The sequence below is a fragment of the Chamaea fasciata genome, unplaced genomic scaffold (assembly GCF_029207755.1).
Source record: "Chamaea fasciata isolate MVZ Bird 193981 ecotype frontalis unplaced genomic scaffold, bChaFas1.0.hap1 SCAF_8, whole genome shotgun sequence".
NCBI classification, from domain to species: domain Eukaryota; kingdom Metazoa; phylum Chordata; class Aves; order Passeriformes; family Sylviidae; genus Chamaea; species Chamaea fasciata.
In genome coordinates this window covers 6,113,575-6,131,393 of record NW_027094093.1, presented here as the reverse complement: position 1 = coordinate 6,131,393, position 17,819 = coordinate 6,113,575, and the positions used below count along the sequence as shown (strand labels likewise).

The 17,819-nt window shown below is 39.2% G+C and overlaps 1 protein-coding gene across 10 annotated transcripts in view; it reads left to right on the top strand.

Annotated features, from left to right (window-relative positions):
- PCNT (pericentrin) overlaps positions 1-17,819 on the top strand; it is a 70,463-nt gene that overhangs the window by 32,533 nt on the left and 20,111 nt on the right. For 5 of the 10 annotated variants that reach the window (XM_066189493.1, XM_066189495.1, XM_066189494.1 and 2 more), the window contains 11 exons: positions 401-627; positions 1,890-2,052; positions 2,531-2,674; positions 6,734-6,963; positions 7,342-7,461; positions 7,989-8,009; positions 10,025-10,252; positions 13,591-13,761; positions 14,908-15,060; positions 15,485-15,655; positions 15,917-17,029. In XM_066189493.1, the coding sequence (XP_066045590.1) occupies positions 401-627; positions 1,890-2,052; positions 2,531-2,674; positions 6,734-6,963; positions 7,342-7,461; positions 7,989-8,009; positions 10,025-10,252; positions 13,591-13,761; positions 14,908-15,060; positions 15,485-15,655; positions 15,917-17,029 (2,741 nt within the window). The remainder of the gene's footprint in view (positions 1-400; positions 628-1,889; positions 2,053-2,530; positions 2,675-6,733; positions 6,964-7,341; positions 7,462-7,988; positions 8,010-10,024; positions 10,253-13,590; positions 13,762-14,907; positions 15,061-15,484; positions 15,656-15,916; positions 17,030-17,819) is intronic. The other 5 variants (XM_066189491.1, XM_066189490.1, XM_066189498.1 and 2 more) reach the window with 5 other exon arrangements.

The following is a 17,819-nucleotide window of genomic DNA, read 5'->3' as shown; positions in this document are numbered from 1 at the left end:
CTGGATGTAGTCAATTCACGTTCTTGAAGAGCTGCCTTTTCATTTCCTTTTGTATGGGTGAAGATCAGAAAGAGAAAATCTCTTTTTGCAATGTTTGTGTCTTTCAAAGTTGGTCCACTCTTAAGACAGTGTCTACCACTGTTCTCTCAGTTGAATTCTCTTAATAGTGCAACTACTAAAATGTTGTTAGAAAAGCTTGGGTTGATTATAGGGCAGGAAAGATGGACTTGGTGAATACAGAGTTCTAGGTCCTGATGTATAGCACACCATTGTAAAAAACCCTCATGATTTTTCAACATTGAGTTGTTGATGTGTCCAAGTTTTCATGTCACTGCCTGATTTAAGTTATCTGCGTGACCGCTTTTGTGCCTGGCTGTCACTTTTCTGTGTTTGTCAATAGCTTCCTTGTTTTCAGTAGAGGAGCTGCTTGATGAAACTCTGACAGAACACAACCAGCTTTCTCCAGGGACTGATGAAGTGTCTGAGTTGAGCCAATACTTATGTGAAAGTGTTTTTGCAAAGCCAGAACTGGCCTGTGAAAGTGAAGAAACGATACTGAAAATTTGTCATCGTTTGCGCACTGCAGTGGAGAGACTTCTGGAGCTGGTTACAGAGTCAACTAAAGAAGTAAAGCTTTTTAATTTGTACAAAGTCTACCTGGCATAGTGGAGAATGTCCCTACTCATGGCAGGGGTTTGAAACTAGCTGGTATTGAATGATCCCTTTCAACCCAAACCATTCCATGGTTTTGTGTATAACACTGAAATTCTGAACTCAGTTTTAAGTCTGTGTATTTAACCTTTTAACAGATCCTGTGGGAAGGCAATAGACTGGTCACCTTAAGTAGATTTAAATTAGGATTTTAAATTCATGTGGTAACTTCAGGAGACCAGGAGTTTTTTTGAGGGGGTTTTATCACAGTTCACACTGATGCTCTTTCAACACTGATAAGCAGGTTCGGGAAAACTCAGTCCAATGTCAGAAGGCTTGGGGAATATGTAGATAGTAGCAAACAAATGTCCTTGTGATTATCTGCTGCTTTAATTGTGACAAAAGGGGGATGTACTTACTATCATGTAAGAACTTGAGTATTTCCCTACTGAGTTTTGCAGTGTCTAGACTGCACATCTGGGGTAGATGCACAAGCACTGTACACATCTGAGGATTTAATTTAGTGTGATAATAATTAGTTTTTTGGGTAAGGGAGTCCCTAATTGAAGAGAAGATGTGAAGGTGAAAAACATGTCTGATACTAATCTACTCATCAGGTATTTTTTAAGACCTAGAGATATGTGTCTGTGTGAAATGCATATTCACCACCTTCAAAAATCCCTCCTAGACTGAGGTGCATACATTAACTTTTAGGTATTGATGATGGTTCCACTGAGACACAGCTAAGAAGTGGTTAAAGCACTTGGCCAAGCCAAGGCAGATCTGGGTTCTGGGTGACCCTCATCGGCTGTGATCCAGCATACTTTGCTTACTGGTGGTGTACCTTGGAAACCTGATGATTTATGGACTTCACTGTCTATTAGACGTGACTGAATTTCTTGAAGAATTCAAGTGTAAGGATGCATTGAATTTCAAGTGGCTCAGGAAATGTCAAGCTAAGCAGTTTAGCCAATAGGGAGGTATTTCTTTTTATGCACAGTGAAGAAACTTATATTCTTAAGCAAGACTTGTGGCAAAAGTGCTGGTGTGCAAGTACAGGGATTCACCAAAGTGTCCAGAGGTTTTGGGCAAAGTCAGCTTAGTATTATAATAAACCTTCAAAACTTGGACCTTAATGCATAAATGTTACTAAAAATGGAGAAGATTTTTGTTGAAATCTCCATGGTGGTATTACTTTGCATCTGAGGTCTGATGCTGGGGAACTTGTTCACTTGCAGCTGGAGAAGATGCAAGAAAACCATGCTCAGTTTGAGGAGGAGTTCAGCCGTCGCAATCAGGAGACCGCGCAGGTGGTGAGCCAGCACCAGGAGCTGATGGAATGCCTCAGTGAGGAGAGCGAGGCCAAGAACCAGCTGGCACTAGAGCTTCACAAGGCAGAGGGTAAGGAAAGGAAGCTGTGTGAGATTGCACTGTTATTTACTCAGAGCGTGTTCCTCCTAATATCTGTGATGGGCTTTCTGTTTCCTGGATTTCTTGGGCTCTAAATCTAACATTTGATCTCGCTTTCTGGAGATTGTTTGTTCAAACATCAACCCTCAGCAGATGATGTGTTGTAAGCTCATCCCAGGCCATCAAAGCTTAATGATCCCCATTTGAATTCTACAGATTTGGAGGCACTTTGTGATGTGTCAGCCTCATAAAATCTTGATAATCTTAGAATACATTAACTAGTAGAATTTATTCCTTGAGATACTTCAAAAGCCAAACTACAGTATAAACATAAATCATCTTTTACTTCTTCCTTTTTATGTCACCTTCCACTGTTTGGCAAAAAATTGTTTACTCATGTTTTCAAGCTGCTTTTTCCCAATAGATGAGTTTGCCTATGGCTTTATTTGCATTCTGACTTGGCTTCCAGGCATTATTGAAGGGTACGTTGCAGAAAAAGCTGCATTAGAAGAGGCTTTAAACCTGAAAGAGGAATCTGAGCGTTGTCTTATTGTGGAGCTGGAGAACATGAGGGAACGCTTCCAGGAGCTAACCCAGGAGCAAGCAATTCTTGGTGAGTAGAGGGCAGAGCATTCTTAGCACAAAACAAAGTTCTCTCCAGTCAGGGCACATTGCACTGTCCTCCATGGATCAGAGTTTGGCTTGATGACCTAATGGGCAACTCAGCAGGTGAGTGTCTTCCTGTAAAGGCAGCACAGACATGGATCAAGGTCACGAGGTGCTTTGTGTCACAGTAAAGATGAAATGCCTAAAGGTCAGCACTATCTGTATTCCATACACATCTTTGGTGGTTTAGAAGATGAAATGGATCACAATGCCCTATTGGTCTTGTACATGTGTCTCTGTTTTCATTTCTAGGAACACCTGTTGCTAATGTAGCACAAAAAGAAGGGTCAGGTTTGTAATGACAAGTGTGGATTTTTTTCTTGCCGTGTTGCTGTAACACTGAGCGAATGAATTGATAACTTTTATGTTGGTTTAACAATGAGGAATAGTACTTAATAATTAGGCCCAACAGATTACTGGATTTATAAGTATCTTGGCCAAAGAAAGCTATGACTTCTGTGATGTAAAGTTAGGAATATTCAATTCAATAATGAATATTTGAAGTGAAAAAAATGTTTTGCTGCCATCAGGCTTAAAGTACCTTGGGCCATTGTCTTTGTATTTGCCAGCTTCATTTTTTTTGAGGGGATGGAGTGGGTTGCAAGCTGGCTGTGAGCTTCTAGTGATACAAAGTGGGCTGTCAAAATGAGTAAATGAAGTTAAAGAAGGGAAGGAAAATGAAAAATATTTGAGGTAACATAAAACTGTGAGCCAAAAAAAGTACAGCAAGAACTGAAGGACGTCTAAGGGAGATGAGAGAAATAGAACGGAGTGGATTGGTAGGTCAGAAAAAAGGAAAGCAGAATGGTAGGGAAGGTTAGTAAAGAAATGAAAGAGGGAACCAGAAATAAACAGGAAGGATCCATAGAGTTATACACTAATTTTGGAAGTCAAGTGCTGTAGTCAAATTTGTAGATGCCAAATTGAAAGAGGATTTTTTTTTCCTCCTGAACTCAAGTTTGCGTACTTAACTCCTGAGTGGTTAACATTTAGCTCTGATAAATTCGTAGTTGCCACGATTGTTTTGTGGTCTACTCAAAATATAATTCTCCTATTGTTTTTTAGATTAATTTTATTTAAACACACATATATTCATAGATCCTTGCATATTCACTGTCTCTTGTTTCTGGCCTTTTTCTTTTCCCCAGAGAGTGTGAGCTGAGTAAACCAAATCACTCAGGTGAATGAAAAGTTATGTAGGTAAATTCCTGTTAGAGTCAAAAAGCTGCGCTGAGCTTTCTTACCCATTACTGTATCTTTATTCCTTCTGTCTATTCAGATCTCCCTCAAACACTATTTTTATTTTAACCTATTTTTAGTAGCCACCTCACTGTCCTGAAATTTGTTACTGCCCTCTGAATGAGAGGGAATGTAGAACCGAGTTGCTTATGGTGTATTTTGGGATTGACATTCTCCCAGGAGCTGCAGCCCAGCTCTTGCCAGCAGCTCCTTAGAACTTGAAGAGTTACTTTTGCTGCAAGGGCCAAGTCCTGAAACCCATCCCCTTTCCCTCACCCCAGCTATCTGTAGTACTCTTCCTCAGGTTTGAAATTGTTTGTAGTATGTGGAAAACATAAATATAAGTCATATTGTTTGGAGTTGATTGACATGGGCTTATTCCTTGAAAGGCTGACATCTCCTGTTTTTCATGTGGAGCACTAATGTGAGTAGAATGGCCTTGCTAATTAAAACTCTTTTGGAATGGAGCTTGGCATTTGCTAATGATGGTGGGAGTGGGAAGGAGTGTGCTGGGGCCTTTCCGGTGGGGAATTGCATGGTGTGAAGTAGCATTAAGAAAATAGGTTTGTCTCTGCAAAGAACCAAATCTGTGAGCTGATGATCTATTGGTGTGTTGCTTGAAATTCTATTTATACACTTGGGAAACATGTGCTTAAAAAAAAAAACCCAGCAAACTAAGAAATTTGTCAGATTGCACTGAGAGGTTGCCAAAATTTGATATCTGCTTTCTATGAAGTACTGCTGATTCCCAGTAAAATCTGTTTGCCTAATTATTTTTTTCAATTAATTTGCATTCCTGTCTGAGCAGGTGACTGACTGTGTAGGTCAGTGTTACCTAATCAGTATTTTGTTCCTCATAAAGCACTAGTGTTCCTCTGGAAGCTAAAAAAGAAGCCATCAACCATGTTCCTTAGGATATAGGAGACAAAATTCTTGTGCTTGTTTTCCCAAATACCTGTTCTTTTCTCTCAGGGTCAGTCTAAATCCATCACCTTCCTTTGGGTGCCCAAATATCTCTAGCACCTGACCTTTCCCTCCTCTCTGCACCATGTATTAGTAAATACACTAGAGTGCTATTTTGTTCACATTATTCCTATCTTCTGCTTGACAAAACACAGCTCTTGGCAAAAGATATTCTATGGCCTGCAGCTATGGCCAGGACTGAGTGTTCCAATGGAATTCAGACTATTGTTGGGTTTTGTGTTTTTTTTCTGTTGCATCACATGATACATATAATAAATGATATGTACAATACAGCTCCAAAGGGATTGGGAGAGAAATTAGGGGGAGAGTTTTCACTTCATGCATTCTGCCAGAGCCTGAGTTACATCCACAGCTAAATGAACTTGTGATGATTTAAAAATAAAATAAAAAATAGAGTGTGTTGCACAGTGATTGCACTGTGGTTATTACATAGGCTATAATTAGTGCTTGGAGTGAAATGTTGTTGGTGTGCAGCTGTAATCCACAACAGGATTGCTGTGGAGCACAAGAGCTCGTGCAGTCCATGGTTTTGTCCCAAACTTTCCTTGGTTCTCTTTGTCTGGCTTTTTTTGATTTCCAGAGCCAGAGAATTCAGACTCTTCGCATTGTTTTCCATTACCCTCACTGTGGTGTAAATGTTGCATTATTCCAAGCCTTTCACAATTAGCTTTTTATACATGAATGTAGAAATGTTCGTGATTTTTTTATTAATATCAAGGGTCTAGAAATGTCATTAAATATCTGGGCATAACGAAGCCCTAGAAAAAATGTTGTAGGTAGGCTGTGGTAGCAAAGATTGGTAAGAGCAGCTTGTGATGACATTAGGTCAGAAAGCACATGCATTGAATTGATCATACTTCAGCTATGGAGATTATCCATTCTGGAAATTGGGCAGGATGATTTCTTAAGGTCCTTGTTGGATCACAGACTTACCCTGGACCTATGACCAAAAACATTTGAGGTGAATAATGGGACATTTGAAAGGTAAAATCATGAGCTGTTGAAGGACCTTGCTTTGATACAAAATAGGATTTTTTTCATGCTCAGGTTACTAAGTAGCTTTTCTCCAAGAGTGTTCACAGTAGTCTTCAGTTTTAGTCTCCTAAACAGTGTATTCAGTCCATCCAACTGATTGAAAATGCGGTTTGTAGCTGTAAATTAACTCTTGATAACTTAAATTGCTGTATGCTATGTACACTTCCCTTTTTGGTATTTCTTTTGTCTGCATAGGGAAAACACGTGCTATCTTTTTTCCAAGGTGATTTTTATTCCCTTTATAACCTCAGAACTGGACTGATTTTCTCTAAGCGTGATTTTTCTCAGGGTTTTAATCCCCCCTCAGGTTGAGCAATGCAGTAACATTGTTTTTTCATAGCAGCTGTCTTCAGGGTCAGGCTGGGCCCCAGTGGCCAGTAGAAGGATGGACTGTGTGCTGACTGACCAGTACAGATGGCAGCAGCAGTATCCAGCATGGCACAAGGCAGGAGTAATGGAGAAACTGGCCCAGGACTGGATATTGGATGGGCTAAGGAGGATCTTGGCGTAAGAGTTTAGAGGAACTGAGAACTCTGTGTTGGATGGCTTGATTACAGAGAGATTTGGGACAGAAGGGTGGCAAAGATTCAAGGGTAGAACAGTTTAAGATGTGAGACAGCCCACCTCAGGAAGAAATATTTTTCTTTCTTTTGATGCTGTCCAAAATCCCCACATTTAATCTCATCTGAAACATTTGGCTTTTGTACCCTTCACTGACAGCTTTTATTATTTTTATGTTCTTACTCAGGTCTACTCAAGGAAGTAGAATTTTTGTCAAAGGAGAAACTTGAGCTCCAGTGTCAGGCAGAAAAGGACCATTCCAACTTCCGCTCTCAGATGAAGGTTTTGGAGGTGGAGCTGGAAGAGCAGCTGCACAGTAACCAAGATCTGGCTACAAAGTTACTGGAGGTTGCTGAATTAAAACAGCAAATTGAAGTTCTTGAAAAACAGCTTAAAAACCAGCGGCAGTTCATGGATGTGAGTAAGAGACCACCTTTCCAAGGGTTTGGAAGTGATGAATTCTTGCCCTGGTTTGAGACATGGAAGGTGGTTCCCAAAATGGGCAATTTTCAGTTCTGGTTGATATTAAGACCTTGGTGTTCTAATCTCATGAAAGAAAAGAGAAGTTAAATTTTAAATTCAGCTTTTGTAGTATTGTAGGGTACCTTTTCCTTTTTATTAAATGATAATTGTAGTTTATATGTATGCTGCAGTCAAAAAGGTGCTTTTTCTTTTTTTTTTTATTTCCCCATAACTGTATATATGACTTCAGGACTACTAGAAGGTAGTCCTGATTAATAATTAGTTAGTTATTTTTTAAATTAACAGTTTGATTCTCTCTGGCTGTGTTTACAGGAACAAGCCATAGAAAGGGAACATGAACGTGATGATTTTCAGCAGGAAATTCAGAAACTGGAAGAACAGTTAAAACAGTCAGCAAAATCACAAACTTCAGGACAGTCCAGAGAGCAGAGGGTGAGTAAAATCAGACTTGGTGGCCAATGGAGTTTATTACAAATAAATACCAAAACTTTGTGTCCTTGGGGGTCTGGCTCTTGGGAGACGTTTTTTTCCTCTGCTACCCAGAGAGCAGATTTCTTCCCCAGCTGATTGAACTACATTTAGGCGATGAGGATGCACTTAGATTATTTGTTACTGAGATGGAAAGAACTGTTGCATGTGCTTTACAGTAAAGTTTGAGTCTGGTTGAAAGGAACCTCTGGGTCTGGTTTAAATGAACCAAGGAAGACAACACTACAGACACTCTGCTCTAAAAAGCACATCTGAGAAATTACTTCTAGGTTCTAAATGTTTTTATTTTTTCCACCTAAACAATTGTAATAGAGATGTCCTTTGTCTGCATGTCTCATCCCATTTAAGTTTATGAATGAGTCCTTATTTACACATTTTTGTTTGTTTGATGCTTGGCTTCAAAGATTAACTTTTGCTTTTTTTTTTCTTTCGATTGGTTGGTTTTTTTCACATAAATGAACATTATACAGAACTATGAATTGATTCTACAGGTATGGAAAATAGCATGAATGTCTCTTAACTTTTCTTTCCTTTTCCTTTCAATCCCTTCTAGATATGCTTTAGCTTTTTTCCTCTTCTTGATATGTCAAGGCATGACTCAGCAAGACTTGGAGCTAAAGATATAGGTTTTAGGGTGGAAGAATTCTTGCAGGGAATGAAGAACTTCTTTCAATTTAATTTCCTGTATATAAGTGCTCAGCTCTCCTGGCTTACTGAAACAAAGATACTGGAATGGTGATGATAAAAATGGGCCTTAGCTGTCAGCTTTTGTTTGTGGCCTGACTCTTATCAAAACTTGTAAAATAGTTAATTTCATTTCCATCTATTTATGTGCAGTTATGGAATTGTATGCCTCAGTGTTAGAGGTGCACATCTGAATCTTTGATATGAGTGAATTTCCAGTGAATGAATTTTCCATGCTGGAGGGCATAACTGAAAAAACTAAGGCTGTAGCTTTGCAGCCTCTCTCAGAAAGGATGAAAACTAACTTGGAGAAAAACACACAAGGATGGTAATTAAGCAAGTGGCATTTGTGGGTAGGGTGAGGTACGCAGGCATTCTGTGGTAGGAAATGTCAGTATTTGTTCAGTTGTTTAATGCAGCTGTAACATCAGTAAGTGCTTAACTCACTCCAAATCAGCTCAAGTGTACTCCTGGTGTCTGCATGTAGCAGTTATAACAAGTTTCCCCCTCTGGTGTTTACTAGGCGCAAGGTATGTGTAAATGGGATTATTTTGTGGAAAGAGTGCTGACTGGCTCTTGGGAGCTGCAGTGTGCACTGTGAGAGTGAAGGTTATGTGGAAAAAGTGTTTTCTTGGCTATAAGATTGCAGCACCAGCTTTCTAGCAATATGGTGTTAAAAACACGCTTTTTATGTCTGAAGTGTCATAGTTTGGGGATTCTGATGCCAGAATTTTGTAGCATTAGAAAGATGTGACTTTTAGAAGATTTTTCTATACCCAAAAGCTTTACTGTAAGACCTGTGTTACGGTTAGCAGTGGTTAGTTGCTGATGAGATGAGAAGGGAGTAAGATACATACACAGTCAAGGAAATGTTTGTGCTTGCAAGCATTTGAAAATATAATGTTCATAACTTTTGGGTTTCTTAACCAGTCTCCTGCATTCTTATTGTTAAATAATGTGACACCTCTGTTTGCTCAAGGGTGTTTTCCTGCTTTAGTAATATCTGCACAATACTTTGGAGATGTAAAGATCTACATTAATGCAAAGAAGTTTTATTTCATAATGTTGGAGTGGGATTTACATCAATTCAGACACTTTTTGATAAACAAAACATTTATTTTGTAAAATCCCATGTTCCTTGCTCATGGGTATTGACCAAATTACTTCTCCATTCCCACTGCTTTCCTGCCTGAGCTTGCTTTCACTATGCTAAATGACTTTATCACACCCTGAGATAGTCTGTCTGTCACACCAAAGCTCCTAGCCTTGCCTTCACCTTGATTACTGGGATGAATGAATGACTGTTTTCCTGCAGCTAAAATTCAAAATTGGTATCCTCTCCAGATTTAAATGATTTTTGGAAAGCAAAGTACCTGTCCTATGTTGACTCCTGGGTATCTCTCTGATTGCATATTTATCCTTCAGTTCTTGGCATCTTCCTTTAAACTGGAATATTGGAAGAGGCTTCTGAGGTTACAGAAATAAATCCAACTCCTGTAATCTTGGTGGGTTTTTAACCACCTAACCCCATCACCAAAAGGCTCCTTTGAGAATATACCTTCATCTAGTACTTCGAGAGTACTGCAGATGTTGAGAGAGTAACCAAATGTGTATCTAAGAGCTGCTGCATTTGGAAAACAAGATTTCAGAAAGCTAACTTCTTCATACTTTCTATGCATATTTAGTTTTATTTTCACCTGGGATTTTAGCACCACTTTAATCTATAGTAAAACCTGCTTTAATGTGAAATTACTCTTGCTTTTGACTGGCAGGAAATTTGTACGTTTTGCCTGAATATCTGTATATTGTGATTTCTGTATAGGTAGAATCTTTGCAAGCAGAAATAAAAGAGAAGATGGATGATTACAATAAACTGTTACTAGAAAAGGAGCGAAAACACCAAGAAATTGCAGCTCGTGATGAAGAGATAGAAAAACTGGTGGCACAGATACAAGAGCTGAAGCTCAGTGGTGCTGAGGTCTCAAAGACTGTACACAGCTTGGAACAACAGCTGCAGAAAATGAAGAAAGTGGAAACTGAACTGAAACAGGTAATTTTTAAATCCTTAATTGGATTAAATCCCTTAAATCCCTTTAAGGGGGTTGGCATTACGAGACAGTGGCTTTATGGGGGTTGTCCAGTAGTGTTTGCAACTGGCACCCAGTGGTGAGTTAAACTGCTATATTAATGGCACACATCACAGCCACAGGTTTAAATAATCTCTGGTTCTACAAACTCTAAGTCCATTATAGAAACTTATATACTACTTCTCAGTAGTATGTACTTAGATATTACTTATAAGACTTAAATAAGACTTACTCACAGTCCTACTATGGAGGCTGCTTTTCACAGTTGCCATGTTTGCTGCTTCAGAGCTGCTCTTGTGCTTGTCTGGAAGTTTCTGAGAAGGTGGTGTTACTGAGTATCAGACACTGAGGGTCTTCAATAAGGACCTCTGTTTAAAATCAAATTATCTTCATCTGTAGCCCTTCTTGCTCTGTGTCTTTGAAACCAGATCTGTTTGCCGTAATCCAAAACTTCTAGCACTTTGTTACTACTACAGAGTTAATCACAGCCTAGAGTTAAAAATTACAATCCATTTAGCAAAAGTTACCAAACATCTGAGGAACTTTTTCTACCATCTGAAACTATACGTTCAGTGTCCTCCCAAGAATTTTCCTTGATTGGGTATTGTTGAAAGCTTTGTGGAGATCTTGTTGCCTGCAGTCTCATAAGCAGAGGTTTTAAGAAGGTGGAATCAGACTAGAAGGTGCAAACAAATGGATGAGGAGATGTGAGTATAAACAAGGGAAATTCCAATTAAATGGAAGAGGGAAGTGGTCACATTGGGGGCAGCTCCTCAAAGGAACCTCAGAGTGGCAGTGGTGTCTCTGAATGGGAGATACACATAACTTGGAGACTGATCAATATCACTTGTAAACTGATTTTCCTTTCCTTCCAAAGTTGAAGTAGGTAGATAAGTTTTTCTTTGAGAGGGAGAGATTCTTAATTCTTTTAGGACCAGAAAGGGCAGTTACCATAATGGTGTAATTTAACATGTTTTGAGAGAATGCTTGTGGTGAGTTTTTGTGGGTAATCCCACTCTTATTGAATTTACATGTATAAATGCATACACAACCCCACTGTACATTTATATCGTTACTACATAATTATTAGAATATCTGTGATATAGAAACATAGTCCATGTAAGTATGCGTAAAGAAGAAAAACAGGAGGGATCCTTCAGTCAATTGTACACCATTCTTTCAAGAGCAGTACAAGAGAATTGCCTGAGCAGAGCCAACTTGGTTGTGCTTCAAGTCAGAAAACTCTGAAGACCTTTCCAAGCTTAATTTTTACTGTGGTTTTATCCAAACATACAAAAGCCATGCCCATTTACTTTGTTTACCTTGGAGTGGATGGAGACTGTGGTGCTGTTTGCTGTTGGCAAGCTGCTCTTTTCTCTGCAATCTTGGCTTGCTGTTAAACAGGCTTTCTTTATCCATGTGCATTCCGAATATTCTTTTGGTTGTGTAAATGTCCCCATCAACTGGTGTTTTCTAAATATCTTAAACCAAACTCAGACACTCTTGAGGTTTTTTTTCTTGTTTTTCCCCAGAAACTATTTCATCCGATCTAAACAAGGTTGTGCTATTCAATTTGCCACCTGAAAGCATTGTAATAGCTTGTCTTGAAGGGATTTTGTGCAGTATATAAGTTCCAGTGGAGCTCTAGGAACAATTACGTGCCATGGCGTTTTTCTGTAAAAGTACACTTGATGTGAATGGTAGTTGCAGAGTTTTATTGTCCCCCCAGATTCCATCATATGAAAAAAGCATGTATTGCAGGTGATGGAGAAATAAGAACTAGGTCTGGAAATAGAATGTCTTGAACACAGAACAGTTAGTGAGGAATACTGAGCAAAGTCACAGCTAACAGATTCCTTTGCCCTGCTGATGTGCATGGAGCAGCTGTTTGTTCTATCCTGCTCCAATTCCTTTCAGTGGTTCAGGTTGCTGATATGTAACACTGAAGCTCCTGGACAGGGTTGTGTTGGGAGGATCACTCATCCTTTTGCTGGAGATCTAAAAAGTGGGGCTAACTTACGGAGTCTGCTCTCCTGTGGTTTTTGGGATTCATGGAAGAAGACGCCACATGTGAATGTTCACCCAGAAAGTTTTACAGTGAAGCTGCATTATATAAAGCCCAGATTTTTGCCTGGTTTGCCACTTGATTTTGCTGGGTCGCTGTAGCACCCTCAGGAGATGGCAGCTGGAGAATGCCAGGAGGAACTGAGCTCTTGTGTGCAGAGCTGTACTGACTCTGCACACTTACAGCTTTGCTGTCCAGGAAAGGCAGGGACACGGGAGCTGTGGAGGGTTTTGGTCAGTGATCAGTGTGGTTTGGGTAATGTTTTTAGTTGATTAATAATTAAAAAAAAAAGGCTCTGCTGTTGCTTGGGGTTTGTTTTTATGTGTGTTCTTTCCTGAGGGGCTGCCAGAGAGGCTGGTTGATATCACACGTTTCATATAAGGGCAAGAAAAAATTCTGGTTTTCCCTTACCTTTTGATACTGTGATACAGCATTAACTTTGCAATTTATTTTTATTTTTTTAATTGCTACTATTTTCAGTTTACAATCAGAAGATTTTAGCTATGTGCTCTGAGTCTTGGATCTCTTGAACTAGAGAAAAGATGGTTAAATTTATGGGTTTTTTTTACAAATCATACAATGAGTCTAAAATAACCTATTAAAGATACGTGCATTAAACTATGGGCAGAGTAAGTGTTGAACAGCAGAGGCAATTGTTGCCTTAGGTTTCTTGTCAAGCTTTCCTTTATTGTGTTAAGTACAGATATGTGTTCTTATTGTTTGGACAGTTCCCAAGTGAACCTTTCCTCCTTGGACTGACCCAGCTCCTGAGAAGGGCTCTGAGAGAAGGAGGACCAAAACCCAGTATTTTTTAAATAAAATAAGCTATGGTAGCTTGGCCGATCACAGGTTGGGCAAACTTAGTGCTGCTTTATCACATTCTGACTGAACTTGATATATCTGTGAGTAGGTTTTGATCAACCCAGAACTCTGCATTTCTTAAATTGTGTCCATCTATCATAATTAGTTTGGCACATATATATAGCATCATAATAAATTTGGAAGTGGCTACAAGGACAAGATGTTATGTTCTTTAATGTATAAAATACTGTGTAACTGAGAGAGTATAATTTATCACTGAATGCTAAATTTTCAGGAGTTGTTAAACTTGGATTGCAAAAAATAAAGGGGAAAAAAATGAGCTGAAAACATTCAGTAGTTTTGAATTCCTGGTTAAGTAAGTTTATATATTGACAGCAATTAATTCTAACTTTTTAAAAAAAAATCGTTTTTTAGGACAAAGAGGCATTGCAACAGCAGCAGTACAATAACCTGATCCAGATCTCTGCCCTGCAGTCTAAACTGGATGAAGCAAGGCACCGAGTGCCAGTGGATGGCAGCTCTGCCCCGGTGCTGAAGGAGCAGCTGCAGGCAGAGCAGGAAGCGCTTCAGGCCAAGGAGAGAGAGGTGAGAGCTTTGGGAGAGTTCTGCAGACTCTGAGTTGCTTTGGCCTCAACTAACCTTCCTTTTTCTTGCTTTTTGGTGTTCATCTTCCTTCCTGCTGAAAACCATCTTGTAATGATTCATGTAACTTTGAGACTGATCAGTGTCAGTGGTAAACTGATTTTCCTTTCTTTCCAAAGTTGAAGTAGCCAAAAAAGCTTTGGTTTGAGAGTGAGAGAGAATTCTTTCAGACCAGAAAGGGCAATTATCCATCGTGGTGTCATTTAACATGTTTTGAGGGAGTGTTTGTCGTGAGTTTTTGTGTCAAGCTTAGAAGAAACACTGAGAAATTGCTCACAATATCTGGGACTCCTATTGGATTTACGTGTATAAATGTTATATTACATGTATAAATGCATACACAACCCCAGTGTATGTTTATATCATTATTACATAATTATTAGAACATCTGTGATATAGAAGCATAGTCCAGTTAAGGATGTGTAAAGAAGAAAAACAGGAGGGATCCTTCAGTCAATTGTACACCATTCTTTCACGAGCAGTACGAGAGAATAAACAATAATTTCTGAAAGATGGGATTTCCATTTCTCTTACAAAGTCTGATTTCAAAAATCATTGTTCCCAGTGCCACTATACTTTGCTACCCATTAAGGCAGGAGATGATGAAAGCAGTGGATGGCAACATCACACTGCAGAGAAAAGTGTGGTTATTGAATCATCTCTGTGTTATTGGGATTGGCACTGCAAGGCTCATTGCTGGCTTCTGGGAGGAGAAGGATGGTGTTTATGTTGACTGCTTGTCATTGTTGCACATCAAATGCTAATATGTCTCATATTGTTGCATCAAATGACTTCAGTCAAGCCTTTTGATCCCTTACAGTACAGATTAATGGATCTTTTGTGAGCAGGTAGATTTTTTAAGAACAAAAACAGAAACCCACCTTTGCAGTACTTTGATTTTGCAGATGAGGAGCTGGAACACAAGCTTCTCACTCTCTTTTCATGTCTCAGGTGTTTTATTAATGCAGGTTGATTAGAGTTTAAATCATTGAATTTGCTGAAGTTACCTCTTGTCATTAAATAATATAATGAATTAAGTTTTATCTTAAAAGACTTAATTGAAACAATTATGCATCTTTTTTTTTTTAGATTGAAAGCTTGCTAGACCAAGTAGAACAATATAAAGATAACTTGAGTAAGAAAGATGAGGAGATATTGCAGCTGAACTTGCAGTTAGAGGTACAAAAAAACCTGAGTACTTCCAACATCATCCAGCTTCAGACAGAGAATGCACACTTGCAGGTAGGTTCCTCTAGGTTTAGTGCACTGCCTAAAATGTCGGAGACCTGCTTTCTTGAGTGTTGACATCTTCATCTCATGATGTTTTAAACAGATATTTGGGTTGTTTCTCTTGCCATCAGAATGTTGCGTTAGCTTTACAAGACTAATGCTGGGTATCATAGAACCAAAGCCTCCCAGTATTCCAGATTCATGCTTGTAGTATTATCTTCTACAGTGATTTGATTTAAATCAAAAGCTGAGGTTATTTTCTGGGCTGGGGCAGTCTGATACAGTGCTGCAAACCCGAAAAAGCTGTAGTTGTTTTCCCAAGCTCTTCACCATTTTAGTAAAGAGGAGAATGTTTAAATAAAGTCCCTTGTTCCGCTCTGCCATTAGGTTGAGAGAGAACGTCCTTTCTAATGAGATTTTTGCTTTTTCTGGTCAGGAGGATCTAACAAAACTTCACGTGAAGCAAAGCCAGGACCCGGGTATTAGCGATTCCTCAGCTTTGTCATTCCCACAAGCGCTGCTCGAAGAAAAGAATCAAGAAATTGATCACTTGAATGAGCAGATGAAGAGACTTCAGCATGAGCTGCAGAATGCTCTGGAGAACAAAGTAAGAGTGCTTACAATCTGTTCATTGCTTGATTTTGGGGGGAAGCAAGGTGTGCATATTCTTATTGTGAATAAAATCTGGTTGGCAATTCTTTTAGGAAAGTAGAGATTATTTTGAGAAGCTACCAGCTGAAATGTGTGGTTCTTCCTGCTGTTAAAGGTGTGATTTAATGCCTGTGTGACTCAGAAATGAAATATAAACTTTGTGTGCAATAATAATTGCCTACATACAGTAATATTCAGTCCTTATCCTTTTGCTTAGATTGCAGAAGACCAAAACCCTGAAATTGAAGAACTCAGATCACTGGTCGAGCACCTTCGCCTTGACCAGGAGAGGCTGCGTAAGGACAAGGATGAAGAGGTGGAGCAACTCCACGGGGTAATTGAGAAGCTTCAAAAAGAGCTGGCACAACTTGGACCAGTATGTCATGAAGATAGTGACAACCAAGTTTATTTCTATGATGTTTCATTGGAAAAGTCAGTGGAAAACCTTCAGAATGAGTTGAAGAAGGGACTAGTAGATTGTCAAGGTGATGCTGATCCAAACAGAAGGACTGCATCAGTACTCTCCAAAGTGGAAGAGCTTCAGGAGGAATTGGAGCTTGTCACAGCTTCTAAAGAAGCTCTGCAGCAGCAACTGGAAAAAAAGGAATTGCAGCTCAAAACAGAAGTGGAAACTTTGGAGAAAAAATGCCAACAGTTGCGAGAGTCATCAGAGCAGTCTGTTGCAGAGCTCGCCTCCCTGAGAATCCAGCACCAGGCACTTCAGGAAGAATACAGCATTTCCCAAACTCGTTTGTCTCAGAGAGAGGCTGACACAAAGATGATTTCATCTCGGGTTCAAGAACTTGAAGATAAGGTGAGAGAAAGGGAAGCAAATATTCTAGAGAAAGAGATGCAAATTAAGACAATGGCAGATCAAAGAGAAGCTGACACAACTGAGCTGCAGTACTTAACAGAAAAGGTAGCAGAGCTCCAAACAGAGCTGGAAAAGAGAGGTGCAAGTCAGGCACAAGATGTTCACAGTCTTCAATTGGAAGTTTCTAGACTTGATTTCCAGGTGCAAGCCCTGAATCAGAAAGAAGTAGCTTATCTGAGAGAAATCAAGGAACTGCAAGGGAGCACTGCAAAACTGAAAGGTGAAATCAAGGCCCATATGAAAGAGCTCAAAGCCTTACGATTGGAAAGAGCTGAAATTCTTTCACAGTTGGAGTCCTGCAAGCTGGCAGAGCAAGTAGGTCACGAAGAGACTAAATTTCTCAAGCCGTTCTGCCAGAGTGAAAGAAAAGATGTAGCCCTTAAAAATGGGTTGCAGGAATTAGAAGCAAATATTGATCAATCATTTGGAGTATTGGCTTCCCCTACGGCTAAACTGGTACATGATTTGATTTTTTAATAATAGTATTTGTTGGGGAGATTTTTTTTTTAGAATAATCTATTTCTAGATTAATAGATTAAATACATTTTCCCTATTTTACTCCGTTTTACCTGTGAGAGTAGTTAGTGGGTGATATCCCTTCTTTCTTTCTACCTGTGAGCTCTTCCCAGTGTTTTTTTTCCCTCCTGATCTATTGAGGATGGAGAGTGAGAGGGTGGGCATCTGCCAGCCAAGCAATGAGCCCACCATGAGCTACCAAAGACTGTTTGCCATTCTTCATGGCTGTATTGGAGAACTACTTGAAAAGACTTCATCAGGTTTCCTTTCCTTTTCAGAAATTCTTACTGTGACACTTTCTTGTAATTATCCTGAATCTTTTCTAGAACCATTTGCTCCAAGTAACCTAATCTTCTTAAATTCTTATTAAATCACTCAATTTTAGAAAACAGCAGGACCCAGGTGACTCCTTTTTTCAGAGAGCTGTAGAAATCTGTTGTACACCAACTTACTGTCTTTAAAGGCTGGCTTGCAGAGGTGATAAATGCCAGTTAACAGGGCTTGTATGAAGACTTTGATTATACAGGAAAGGAAAAAACATTCAGTGTCAGGCTTATGTGGATTTTCAGGGCCCTGCTTGGCAGTATGTTATAATAATCATCCAAGGTAGATGACTTATTTAAAGAAATGATAGGATAATCGTTATGTATAATGACATGTTAATTTTTAAAGCAGAAACGAGGAGTGTAGCTATGCAAAACATGTGATCATTCCTGGTGTTTACATTTTT